This window comes from Pholis gunnellus, assembly GCF_910591455.1.
Source record: "Pholis gunnellus genome assembly, chromosome: 3".
Lineage (NCBI taxonomy): Eukaryota > Metazoa > Chordata > Actinopteri > Perciformes > Pholidae > Pholis > Pholis gunnellus.
The window spans coordinates 24,864,001-24,878,548 of record NC_136529.1 but is presented as its reverse complement, the minus strand read 5'-3'; the positions used below and the strand labels follow the sequence as shown (position 1 = coordinate 24,878,548).

The 14,548-nt window shown below is 42.4% G+C and overlaps 1 protein-coding gene across 1 annotated transcript in view; it reads left to right on the top strand.

The window, feature by feature from the left end:
* The window catches only part of LOC306694339 (plasma membrane calcium-transporting ATPase 1-like), an 87,306-nt gene that overhangs the window by 30,051 nt on the left and 42,707 nt on the right, over positions 1-14,548 (top strand). The window contains exons 2-4 of the mRNA XM_079157134.1: positions 1,257-1,686; positions 13,013-13,210; positions 13,904-14,161. Coding sequence (XP_079013260.1) covers positions 1,491-1,686; positions 13,013-13,210; positions 13,904-14,161 — 652 coding nt within the window. The 5' untranslated portion in view covers positions 1,257-1,490. The remainder of the gene's footprint in view (positions 1-1,256; positions 1,687-13,012; positions 13,211-13,903; positions 14,162-14,548) is intronic.

The following is a 14,548-nucleotide window of genomic DNA, read 5'->3' as shown; positions in this document are numbered from 1 at the left end:
GTTTGCCATTTCCACTGACCCTTGTACCACAAACCCTGACTCCAGCACCAACTGCAGTCTTTTCTAACAGGCTGTGATGCTGTGTGGTGTCTGTGTGTGTGTGTGTGTGTGTGTGTGTGTGTGTGTGTGTGTGTGTGTGTGTGTGTGTGTGTGTGTGTGTGTGTGTGTGTGTGTGTGTGTGTGTGTGTGTGTGTGTGTGTCTGAGTGTGTGTGTCCATGACGGGCCGCTAAACAGTGAAAAATGGAGGACAGCCTTTGAAGTGCACTTACATAATCTGTGGTGATGGGTTGGAATGCCACACTTTGGCCATACACACTCTCTCACACACACACACACACACACACACACACACACACACTGACCCTGTGTAATTCTCCCTTTATCGTCCTCTGCTTGATGCTGATTGGCTCTCAGAGCTGCAGTGTGTTCACCCCGCAGGAGAAAGTAATCCAGCTACTCGTGTATGTGTTATAATACCTTTTGTCTTCATCCCGGTGTCTCTGGTTTTCTTTCTGATTTCTTATCCACTTTATTTGCGGTTCGGATAGTTTTGTCGGCAGGATTACGTTAAAGCTACAGACCTGATTTTCATGTAGTTTGGGGGAACGTTACATGATGGAGCGGATCCAAATCACAAGGTGGATACACATTATTTTTCACCTGTGGAAACGGCCTTGGCGGAGGTCTTCGCTATAATATATTCACAGAATGACTTCTTATTTCCCCGTATCAATCAAAGAAATAGATTTTCCTCCATTTCAAATTATTTTCTTTGCTCGTTTTTTTTAATTTGACACCTTTTAATATAAGTGTGACTGTTAATGCGTGTGTACATTAAGGTTTCTGGCTTTTTCAAACTTGAATTTAGCAGATTGAACTTGATGTATTGTTTTATTTTCCGGTAATTCCCACGTTTTGTTGTGAAGAATGAAATCCGTCTCGTTTCTATATCTGAGTCATAACCTCAGAGCCGACGGTTCATGGAGAGCAGCAGATATTTACCATCCAATCATGCGTCTCAGAGGAGCGGCACAAAGCGATAATCCGTTTACATCTTAACGACCTCGCTGAGTCGGTGGACTCCTTTAATAATCTGAGATGAGAAACTCTCCTCTAATTGGCCCAATTAGTCTCTGTGCTATTAATTAGTGAAAATCAGAGTCTTAAGCTGATCTCTGTGACGATGATGTTCAGACCGTTTCCTGTGTGAATCTGGTTTATGAAACCCTGTTTTTCCTGTTTGTTTCCTCTGCAGAGACCAGAACATGTTTACTCCCCTGTTTCCATCGTAACCCAAGAGGAGCATCCGGGTCAGGAGCTAACCTCAGCGCTCATCTCCTGCCTCCTGTGAGAACTACACTACCCACAATTCCTGTGAACTGACGGCCCAGTCTTAACGCTTAGATCGATTTTTAAAAAAAAAGACACTCGGAGGAATAAAAAAAACTACAAAACCAACACTAACGACACTGCTGTGAAGAGGACCGACATGGCCAACAACACGGCGGACCACCCTCCGGGGAATTCGGTCGCGGAGGCCAACCATGACGGGGACTTTGGGGTGACCGTGATGGAGCTGAGGGAGCTGATGGAGCTGCGGAGCTCCGAAGCCGTCAGCAAGATACAGGAAGCGCACGGAGACGTGCAGGGCATCTGCCGCCGCCTGAAAACATCCCCTATAGAAGGTGAGACGCGTCGCAACACACCAACAACAAGACTGAAATCACAGCAGTTAGGAACTGATTTAACTTAGATTTACTTTTTATACCAACAACTCACACATTAGGCCTCCTATCTACAATCAAAGCTCCGTCAAACCGGATGATGACTGACTTGGTTGCTTTAGTTCAAAAGCAATATCCTGGTGTGTGTGTGTGTGTGTGTGTGTGTGTGTGTGTGTGTGTGTGTGTGTGTGTGTGTGTGTGTGTGTGTGTGTGTGTGTGTGTGTGTGTGTGTGTGTGTGTGTGTGTGTGTGTGACAGGGCTTTGTGAGGAGAGGCACAGTCCAGACAGTTCAATCAGCCGTATTTATAATTAGCATAATTATAGCCTAATAATTTTTTTTTTTTTTTTTACCTAATTGTTCTTGGGTCGGTAGCGAATGATCCGCGCTCTTGTACGGTTCTATTAATCAATATTGAAGTCAGCGGTTTGAAACATCTGTCGTGTGAGCAGCCGATTTGAATGTCATCCTGTCAATACGAGGGTTCGTTGGTCAAAGTTAATTTACCAACCAGGCGAATAAGGCTGCGGCCCAAAAGCCCAAAAAGTTAATTGCGTGTCAGTCTGTCCATTATGTGTAAATATGTTTGACGATACGCGCCATTCAACTGGTCGACTAACACACGCTGCCTTTTCCTGCTTAGTACAAAGCCGGTTTTATTTCTTAACGAGGACCCAAAAGAATGTTTCTTTGCCCTGAAGCCTCTAATAGATTAAACCTTTACTAACCAAGTCTTATGTTCTCCCCCCACAGATCAATAAAGTCTTATCGTAACCTATAATAATACATATTTACTTCTTGATTTGTTTGTTGAGTATATTTGTAATTAAAGTTGTCAGATAAATGTAGTAAATAGTATTGCAAATCTTCCCCCGAAATGTTGTGGATTAGAACTGTAAAGTAGCATAAAATAGAAGTACAAGTACCTCAAGATTGTACTTAAGCACAGTACTTGAGTAAATGTAGACTACTTAGTTCCTTTGCCACCGCGGAAAATGCACCAGTAATAATGATGATTATGTAAAAAACACACACGCGTATCAGGAGGTGACGGTGTCGTAATAATACAAACACTCACTCACTCCGTACTTTGTGGAGATCGATGATCCGTTTGGATTTCCGTCAGAGCTTCATGTGAGGCAGCAAATGGCCGACACACTGCTGTTTGTTATTTAACTCCCCCTCTCTCATCTTTTGATCCGTGTGTGTGTGTGTGTGTGTGTGTGTGTGTGTGTGTGTGTGTGTGTGTGTGTGTGTGTGTGTGTGTGTGTGTGTGTGTGTGTGTGTGTGTGTGTGTGTGTGTGTGTGTGTGTGTGTGTGTGTTTGCAGCCATCGGCCCATTCCAGGATTGAAATTAGTTCCAGCCCGTTCCCCTAATGGCTCCATAGATCATTGCTTTGTTCCATTTAGTAATCAGAGGACAGCTGTAGTCGCGTCTTTCACGCAAGAAATTACTCACTTTAATGAAGAAAGTGTAATTATATTTTCACAGCATGGAAGGAGGAGGGGGGGGCTCAATGTAAGGTTAAAGGCCAACACACACACACACACACACACACCGTAATTGACTGTTTCAGGTTACTGTAGTGATACTGGACAGGTCTTTCAATCCAGGTTCTGTCTTTTCTCCGTCCTTCATCAGCATTCATTGAGTTTACTTTTATTTTATAGCACTTCGGTGATTCAGTATTTCACTTCCATGAAGTTATCGGACTCGTGAGGGACAGATAAAAGCCCCAAAAACCACTGGATCCTACGTTTCCCACAATGCAGCAGGAATACTGCCCTTTAATTACAACCGCTCAAACTCCACACCTCCAGTTTGTGATGCAGGCCTTGTGATGCAGGACCCTGATGACATCACAATGACATCATCAGGGTTGTTTTATTTATTTTTTTACTCCAGAGCCACAGAAGACATCGTACAGCTGAAGAGCAAACCACGACTAGTAAACTGACTTTGACATGTGTGATCTGTGGAGTGGCCCTTTAAACTTAGTTCAGTGTTGGATTCATGTACGTTACACTGGCTGAATGGGTTCTAGATAATCACACGGAGTATATACAGGCGGATTGATGCATCAGGAGGCCGATATTATAACTTTGGGTTTAGCTTTTTAGAGCTTTTAACCGTATTAAATGGCCTTTATCAGTGAATTAAGTTTGACAACTGTTGAAGACTGTATGATACGGTTGAAAGCTCTGGGAAAAAAAGGTGTGTTTTACTACTACGGCCCCAAACACACTTTGAGCTGCTACGCTGTCAGAATATGCAACAGACGAAGAAGAACCGGTTCATGTGTTTACAGTGCAGCCAAACAAAATGGGGGCTGAGAGGATTCATCGCCTCCTGTTGTTAATGAAATAAGAGGAAGTCAATAATTGGCCTTTGGCCTCTTTAATTGACCTGATTTCATGCTGTGCACAGCACGGTAGAAAGGACTTGTTTACCCCGCTGATGTGTTGGAGGTGTTCTCAAAACGTCCGTCATCTGCAGCTCTTCATCAAACAGCTCGCTCTCAGCAGGCCATTAAAGATGATCCTCTGACATGAACTTCAGTGGCAGTCAGCTATGACCTTGCTTATTTTGACTGCTTCACAATAAAAGCCCCCCCGATAGTTAACCAGTTCAACACGTTCATTGTGAAGCAGCAGCAGCAGCAGCATGGAATGGTGGCTTTGCTTTAGCGGGACGTTTTCCTGTGAATCTCTAGTGCGATAAAGATCATTTGAGTCTGTAGGAGAGGCGGACTCCGCCACTAACAACAAAAGATGGATAGTTACTTACTTTATTAATCTACGACTAACTAAACAATGGTGCAAAGATTTAAACAAACTTACAACAACAGCACATAGAGGTAATTACAGAAGTATTAAGTATTAAAAATATGGGACTGAAATGATCTCCTCAGGATTATAACTTGATTATCAGTGTTGTTGTTTACGTTGTAGAGAGCCAGTGTCTAGTCAGCTCTGAGTCTCTGGGGATGAAGTGAAACCTGCATGAAACCCGTGTTTCCCACGGCGGTTACCTGACTCTCACCTTTACCTGATTCATCACATTGATCAGCTTTCTTGTGGTCGTGTAAACACAGTCGGTGTGCGTCCACAACTGAAGCTGATGCGATGATTTATGTTTCCCACGTTCCTCAAACACAACAGTTGTTCACACAGTTTGCTCTTCTGTCTGATAGCCGGTCGACTGTTAGCCAAACCCGATTAGCTCAGCAACAGAAGCATTATGTTAGCAGTTAGCGACTTCACACGGTTATATTTAGCCGTGTTTCTGTATCAGCTCTCTGTTCTGGCTGTGATGATGAGTCGTCTCCTCTTCAGCTGCTTTTACTCTCGGTCTGTAAAATCAGATGCTGATTGGACGCCAAGCTGACGCACACGCACACGCACACGCACACACACACACACACACACACACGCACACCTCAGCTGCAGCCGTCCCTCCCTCTGGTTAATGTGTATTGATGAATCGTTCTGCTGCCTCTTTGGAGGTCATTGATCGGCCTCCTCATCATTTTATCAAATCTGTGTATTTCATGTTGATGGGACACACAGGAGCCACACACAGCCAGACGTAAACTTTATTTAAAACAAGACCTGGGTGACAAAGAGCTTCACAAAGAGACACATACGTACCTAAAAATACGACGACTATTTTAGGAATGATAGCTTAACGATCAGCAGCGTATTCTGTCACTGCTCGGGTGAGAAGACGACATGAGACGGTTTCTTTTTGTCTCTGTATTGTCACTTTTGTTCCCTCATGTGAAGGTGTTTGTATCCTCAGACAAACATCTGGGACTGAGAGCTAAAAATGGATTTAAACTGTCATCAGCTGATCATCAGATGTTCAGATTTTAAGCTCCGTGTGGACGTTCTGTGACCGTTCTGTGACCGTTCTCTCATGTATAGATATTTTGGGGGGGGGCAGATGTATGGAAACAGACGTAGGCATATAATACTGATGTATGAGTATTGAGTAACGTAACAGAAAACTCTTTTAGTCCAACAACCAGCATGAAATTGTGAGGGGGCAATTTTTAACATCAAATAAAATGAATTGATTTAACCTTTCAACAGCCTCAGAAAGGCTAAATAACAACATAATGCTACAGTTTCAAAATCGAAAAAATGCATTTATTAGTCGGAGCACTCGCGTAAGAACGTAGCACAATCAGAGCGCCAGAAATAATTTAAACTTATGAACGATTTCCTGTCAAAATCAGCAGAGGTGTGTAGAAACAGCAGTTTGTGGCTTACAGCTCTCTGTCTCTGTCTCTCTCTAACCATATATATATATTCTATAGAAACACAAACAGCTCAAGTCAATATTAATTCGTTTACGGTACAGTTTTGAGAGAAAAACGGATACAATTCATGCTGTTGTGCTTCCACGGTCTTTGACCTGTAATGCAGACAGGAGAACATCCTACTATTTATCTTCAGAGCATTGATACAATCATTTCTTCCCTCTATTTTTCCCCTCATATCGGCTTGTACCCCTCCATAATCTCAGCCCAGGAATCTTTCCTTAGACCCTTTTCAAACACACATTATTAACCTAAACAGTGCTATACAGTTAGAGAAAGTGGATGCTAGTTAGCTTAGCTTTCTAACATGAGTGGGTGGATTTTGACGTGTAGTGCTCAGTGCTTTGAGTGGACGGAAGAGTATAAAAGGTGCTATACAAATGCAGGTCCATTTACCATTAGCATTAGCACCATGACCTTGTATATATCTGGTATAAATACTTGCTGCTCATCAGCAGCTCCTGCACACTCCTGCTGTGTTCGTCCTGCATTATAAAACAGGAGCAGGTTAGTGGATTAATTAACTTGTTGTTTCAGAACCAAATGTAGCGACACAGAGCCAATAACAACTGTGATCAGTCAGTTTGGTCCACAGTGAGCTTCCTCCTTCATGTCTCTGCTCAGTCAATGAACAGTGAAAAAACACAGGTTAAAGAAAGTAGTCACTTTATAACTAACAACAGACAACAGGAGTTTAGTGATGTAGCACCATTATAACTGATAGTAGTTTCTTTTACATAATAAAGATCCCTTTAATGTTCTTTAAGAACAGCGACCAAGAGTACTGAGTAAACCATCAGTCAGAGCTGTCAACCAGTTCCTAAACACACACACACACACACACACACACACACACACACACACACACAGTGGTAGTGTAAGTAGGTTCAGAGGTTTCTCGGCCTGCTGGCGTGTCAGATCCCTTCGAGCTCCGTGGTGTGAGAAGTCAGCAACCAATCTGAGTTTCAGCTTGAGCTGCGTGACCCGAGTCTCATTCACTGTAACACACACACACGCACACACACACATGCACATGCACACACACACACAGCCTCAGGTCATCCATGTCTCTGCCAGTTCAAGTAGAAAGCTCCTCTTAGTGATCAGCAAGAGGGAGAAAGACACCAAGACATGCAACGATCTTCACGTCTCTTTTCTTTTCTCTCGCTGTGTCGCGTCTCTTACAGTGAACTAAAATAAGCTATTATCTGTAGTCGATCTCACGCTCTGAAATTCTCTCTCCAGAAGCCTGAAAAGAGCTGAGAAATATAACAAAATCCCCCCCATCCATTAGCTAGACCCACTGCTCCTTGAGGGCCAGTCCCAGCTGACGTTGGGAGGAGAGGCGGGGTACGCCAGTCGATTACAGAGCCAGACAAATACAAATCTGAAATATGTAAATTTCTTGTGTAAATGGTTTCAGTTTTATTTGCCTGAGGATTTATGAAGCTCATTCGTTACGTCATTCTGCAGCAGAGGATGTGAGATACCGAAGATGGAACAACAACCGCCATCATTCTCCACCCGCTGTGTTGGCCTGTGAATTAAACTCTGCTGTTCAATCTGATGTTTCATCTTTCTGCCACTTCCAATAAAATTCTCACTGCATTTTATCATTATTATTATTATTGAGAATTTTAAAGTTACGACGAGGAACTTTTTAAACTGGTTAACAGTCTCGATGGTGCCTCTGTATGACCTTCATCAGTAAACGAGTCCATCAGGGAGAATATTCTCAAAGCTTTCATCCAAATGAGAGCTTCTCTGAAGCTGGGCAGTAACTGTACAGTTGATCAAAGATGTTGCCGACAGCAGCAGGTGGAGTTGAGGTAATCTGGTTCTTACATCTTCTGATGCACATCATCAGGGTGGAGTCCTGGAGTCATTGGGTGTTTCGGGTCTTGCAACAGACCTGACGGAGGTTATTCAGGCCTTGTTGTGTCCCAGTGACGTTCTACTGGCCCCTCTGGTCACTCTTCTTCAGCCAGAGCCATCTAGATGGTCGCTAGAGCAGTAATGTCGGTTTACTTTCAAAGGCAGATGATGTTGAGAGTTTTAGGAGATTCATGTCGTGGTTATATGATAGAAAACAGTATTTGTACAGCTGAGGCGACGTCTACAGTAGAGAAAACGTGTTTCCATTACAGTGTCTGCATGTTTGCTGTATTGTCTGGGTGCATTTACTCCATAACTTAACTTCACAGTTAATACTGTGAGAAAAGCAACAGTCTGACTGCAGGCTGCAGATGAACTCGCTGTAATAATCCTGCAGCCGAGACTTTAATTTATTTTGATAATCCAGAGGAAATGTGGTTCTGCTGATTTCCTTTAAAAGATCTTTGATGGACTGCAGAGCTGTAATAATCTCACAGTATGAATTTATAATCTGGAACTTGTGTGTATCATCTATTTACTTTGTTCGTTGGTGTACTAGCCCCAGTTTGTGTATTAACATTAATACATTAGAGTCGAAGCTGAGCATCCATTTGTCTGAAAACCTTTCCAATATTTAATATTTTACTACAAAATAATGTTATATTTGGCTTGTATTTGACATAAAGGACCAGCGTATATGTCATTTCTAGCTACATAAAGAGGAAATATAGTTGCAACTTGTAATAAATGTTATTTACGGTGCAGAGGACAGAATATTTGTACTTCCGGATGGTAAAAAGAGTCTTTGGGGATTTTGGAACTATATTCAGTACAGCTGTAAGTGTTTTTTCAAAGATCACCAGGGACACATTTGTTTGAAACTGTGACGCTTGAAGGCTCAAAGATATGTGGCGTGTTTGTGTGTGTATAAATGTGCGTGACTTATGTGTCACCGCACACCATTGCATGCTATTACGCCACTTATCTTCATGCATTTTTAAACAGAGCGGAAAGGGCTTTAGATTCCAGGAAGACCAAAGAAAACATCTGAGGAAATGACATGAGACCAGGAAAAAAGCATTTTATTTAGAGGAATCGTTACTAGAATAATTCTGTTGGGTCGGATGTCAGAACAAATTATAGACGTTTACGTGTATGGGAATAAATGTACAATAACCCAAGTGACTGTTAGTGTTCAGTGTGTTCACGCAGTAACCGGGTGGACCAGCTGAGAGGACGGCTTCTGTGCAGATTTCATTTGATGAATATGGTTTTGAACCTCATAAATCCAAATTGTACGTACAATTTTAACATTTGTAGATTCAGATTGAATTCATATTTCATTTTTTGTGACTTAGACTGATCCCAGAACTCACCACTTCTTTCTGCCTATGAATTCGAACCATAAAACCTTTTTTTTTGGGCCAAAGTTGAAACATTTCCAACTTGAAAGGTTGCGTCTTCGTCTTCACACGCGTGACTCCTCCATTGCACTGCCTCCGACCTTTGCTCTGTGTTCTACCTGAGCACAGCTTAACGGGTGACGCTCTCGGTTTTGGCTCTTGAAATTGATCAGATTCAGTCGAAGCTGAAGCTGAAGCTGAAGACATCGGCCTCACTTGTGTCAGCGACTGTTAGTGGGACAGCTGTGTCGGAATAAAGCACTGGAGGATGATAGAAAGACAGAACTGATGGATGAACTGCAGAGATGATAAAGCTAACTGGAAGCGGTCCTGACAACATGGAGGAGGGAGGGGGAGGAATCTGTTCTGTCTTTTGTAGTGGACATCAAACACTCCGAACAATGAGAGTGGACATTAATCCCTGCTGCTGTAGTGTCATCAGTCAGAGGGAGAATGAATGGGAGTGTGGGTAAAAAGATGAAGCTGCGTGTTGGCTGATAAAGCCGTGAATTGGAAGAGGCCTCGTTTTGGACCAATGAAGTCAATTTCTGCTGGAAGCTGAGTTTCATAAACATCTGTGACAGGCGAGTGTGCAGCTGACTGCTCCGCTGCGGCAGGAACATCGTCGCAGAGCTTTAATCTGCATCTCCACGGGGACGTTCACAAACACAACGAGCCGCCGCCAGATGAAACCCGCCGCCACAATCACAGCATTAAACCAGAATGGAAAAAAAAACAAGAAAACAAGCCAGACTTGTATCGATCAAACCGCCTGTAAAGGTGCTCTGTGCTTCTGTTTTTTTTTCCTTTATTTTAGTTTGACAGCAGCTTTCAGCATCAATCACAGGCTTCAAAATGATCAAACCCAACTTTGAACTAAACCACAGCGTGATGAAAGCTAGCCGATGATGACTTTGACTGCGGGTGTGTATTTTTAAAATCTCTGTTTGTTGCTCCAGCTTCTCATGTTTCTGCTTCTGCTCCAAACCGCAGAGATGCTCAGTCAGACGTGTCGGGAAGCCGCGCTGCTGCTTTTACACACAAGTTTGTTCAGGTACACTCGCCTGTGATGGGAGTGCTGAGTAAATACTGAAGAGTTTTATTTACGTCTCTCGTATCAAATTACATGATGTCACCAAAGATTGCCTCCTCTCATTTAATTATCCTTAACTCACTTCCTTTTATCTCGCCTCATCTCACATCACTTCAACTCCTCTCACTGCTCCTCATTTCACCTTATCTCTTTCTCGCTATCTCCTCTCATTTTATCTCACCTATCATCACATCCTCACGCCTCATCTCATCTGTTCTTACATCGTCTCACTTCGTCTCATTTTCACCCAGAACCTCTTCAACCTCATCTCTCCTCCTTTCCGTCTCATTTATTGAATTCCCCCTCATATCATGCACAATCTCTTCTTCTCTTCTCACCTCACCCTTTCTTGTCTATGTTGCCTCGTCGTCTTCTCTCGTCTCTCCCCAGTTAATCTCATCTCGTCTCACATCACCTCATTTTAACCCTCGCCGCCGCGTCTCGTTTTAACTCCTCTCACCTAATTTAATCTTGCCTGAAATGGCCTCACCTAATCTCATTTAATGTCACTCTTGTCCTCATCCTAATTCACCTTATCCCAGCTCACATCCCATCTCATTTCATCTCATCTTCATCACCTCATGTCATAATCTCCTCTCACTTCGACTCACCTCGAGCCATCTCTTCTCATCTTGCTTCCTCTCTTTTCACATCACCTCGTTCTCATTTCCATGTCGTCTTTATCTTCAACTTCAATGATTCTGTTGTTGAAGCCATCTAGTTAATATTCCATGGCCTACTGTAGGTGATGAGGACACTAGTCCCTCTATGTGCGTCGTGGCTGCTTCATGCTCCAAATGGCAGAAGCCGTTATCTTGAATATTTACCTGATTACTGCGTCCAAAGAAAAGAGAGACAGATTATTGAGGAAGAGGAGGAGAGAATCATTGGAGAAGGAAGGAATACGAGGCCGTTATTAAAACACATGGAGGCGGAAACTTGTTCATGCTGACTTTCTCCTTCATGATTTCTGGCGGTGCGGTCTGTTGACATTCAGATCACGTTCCACTGCACATCTCCCAATTCCACCAAGAATCCACAGCAGCCATGTTGCTGCCCACACAGCCGCGCAGAGGAAGTTACAGATGTTCAGGTTTTTACTGAAAAACACCCAGATTCATAAAAAAACTAGATCTCATCCAGACTCGTCCCTGCGCTCCCAGATGTAGCTGCAAATAAACACCGTGTGCTGAAGTTAAAGTTAACGAGGTCCTGTGGTGACGAGAGAACCCTGAACATGACCTGTTGTGTTATTTATTAATTGATGATAAACAAACAGAAAATGCTGTTTTAAGGTTGGATTTTCACCCAGTTTTAATAAAATAACCAACCGAGCTCCTGCTCTGCTGCCTTTGGGAGCATCCGGGTGGACGGAGAGATCTGTGTGTTTGTCATTGTCTTTATAAGGAGAATGAACGAGCAGTCAGACATGAGTCACTGCTGGAAAATGACAGTCACAGCTCTGGAATCAATAACTCAGATATTGTTTGGTCCTCAGACAGCAGCAGATTGTAAAAGATGTGTCTGCAGAGGGACAGGAGGAGAAACCTCAGACCGATTTCTCTCATTAATTGGTTTTAGAAATCTTGTGACTGATATTTAGTTTGTAGGAAAGAATACTGAACTCCACTTCATTTATTTAAACCTACTTATTCCACTTTTATTGTTTTTATTGTCGTTTGATTGTTGATTTTATTTTATCTATTCATTTATTTTTTATGTTATTCACTCATTTTATTGGATTTGTTTTTTTCAATTTGTCTTTTAACTATTGATTTACAAACATGCGTTAAACGATCTTCAAGAATCCCCTGAAGGGTCGCAGGATGATTAACAGGAGTTGAAAACATAAAGCTCGAGTTCTGGTTTTATTTCTTGTGAATTTAAGTCATTTGAACTTTTCAAGCCTTCAAAAGTGATCAACCAATCAAATGACCTTTTCACTGGTTGAGCTGATCATAAACTGGGAACCACTGCTGGATACAACATACAGGAATCAGTGATACTCATTTTTACCATCCGTGTGGCTGCACCTGAACGCACCATGTGCCTGACCTTTTAGTGCATGTGTTTTGTTTTTTTTAACTGGATCTCCAGACAGAAAGGAGGAAACGGTGAATAAGAAAATGCATCATTTCTTTGGGTGGAACAAATCTGTGCTGGGGATTCGCCCAAATAAATACTGCATATGGAAATACCGCAGTCTTTCATGGCAGCAAAAGTAGGTCATGTTGCAAAACTACTGTTTATGGAACTCTGTAAAATCTTATAGAGCACATTCTGCCTTCACTGCGTGTAGGTGCACAGCTACAGAATGCAGAGAGCTAATCACGCAATAAAGAAATCTAATTATACCTGAAAATCCTTTTGTGTCGTGTTTTGTCTTGTGTTTAATATTTACTTCAACACTGTCAGCTGTGCAGAATTATATATTTTACTCAGAGGGACTTGAATGTTCCTTTTGAAAAGAACATTACGTGTGACTGTTTGTTATAAATGCATTTCTACCTTCTTTTGTTTATAAAGCAAAGACACGCTCTAGTTAGTTCTCTGTATCGATGTGATGATTGATGTCTCGCACTCGTGTCTGCAGGTCTGTCTGGTAACCCCGTTGATTTGGAGAAACGGCACGCGGCGTACGGCCAGAACTTCATCCCCCCCAAGAAGGCCAAGTCCTTCCTGTCGCTGATGTGGGAGGCTCTGCAGGACGTCACGCTCATTATTCTGGTGATCGCTGCCCTCATCTCGCTGGGCCTGTCCTTCTACCATCCACCAGGGGGCGACAGTGAAGGTCGGTACAGTCACAGTCTGAAAGACGCGGCCGGAGATGCTATCGTGTTGTGTTTTTGTGTGGGTACATTTGTAGATTTAAGTAACCTGGGGGATGTTTGTATTATAATATTTCAAACTAATTAGACCTTCATGTTGAGGAAATATAATTTCTTGTAATCTATAATCTATTTGACTTTATTTTAACAATCCAATTTTTTATGTATAGGACATTTTTATATATTGATTTGCATTAACTTTCATTACATTTTTAATCATTTCTTCACATTATTAGTTTTTATATTTAGTTTTTTATATTAATTAGATTTTATTCACTTCATCCTTTCTTAATTTATGTACAGTATATATATATGTATATATATATATACATATATATATATATTATTTATATTCATTTATTTTTCTCTTTACCTATCAGTAATATAATTTGCCATGTTTAAGAACCAACAAAAAATCTGTCTTTTATCAACAAATGGTAATAATTAGCATAAACTTGAATATATGTACAAAACAAAAAGAAAGTAGAACAATGTGATATTACGTTAAAGCGTTTGTGCCGTGTGTTTGTTTTCTAAAACTATTGTTCTCTCCTACTATTGTAAGTACTATTGACAAAGCTGCTCAGTCTGTTTGGACTGAGCACACATTTATCTGATGAAAGCCAAATATTCAACTCGCCCTCGTCCTCTCGCAGCATGCGGCGAGGTTGCAGGTGGCGTGGAGGACGAGGGCGAGTCCCAGGCCGGTTGGATCGAGGGCGCCGCCATCCTGTTCTCGGTCGCCATCGTCGTCCTGGTGACGGCCTTCAACGACTGGTCCAAGGAGAAGCAGTTCCGCGGGCTGCAGAGTCGCATCGAGCAAGAGCAAAGGTTCTCAGTCATTCGCAAAGGCCAGGTCATCCAGATCCCGGTGGCCGAGCTCGTGGTGGGAGACATCGCTCAGATCAAATACGGTACGAGAACACAGGCACCAGACGGAAACATCAAACCCGTGATGTCAATAACCGGGTGGTCATTTCCCGCCTGTTTAGTGTTAATTCTGATTGTTGCTACATTGATTTTGTAGTCTTGTTTTACCAAAACCTCTCAGGCTGTTCAGAAAATCCACAAACCATTTCCTAATGAACGTAGATTTGTGAACAGGAGCGTTGTCATGCAGAAACGGGAAACAAGCTTCCCCAAAGCTGGAAGCACACTATTGTTTAAAAAGAGCCTGAGACCAGACCAGAAGAAACCGACCCAGACCAAAAGTACACTAACGTATATGGACAGGGCTGTGGACAGTGTGTGGCTAATGGGAAATGCATAGAAAATGATGCATTCAAATTACATGTTTAGGA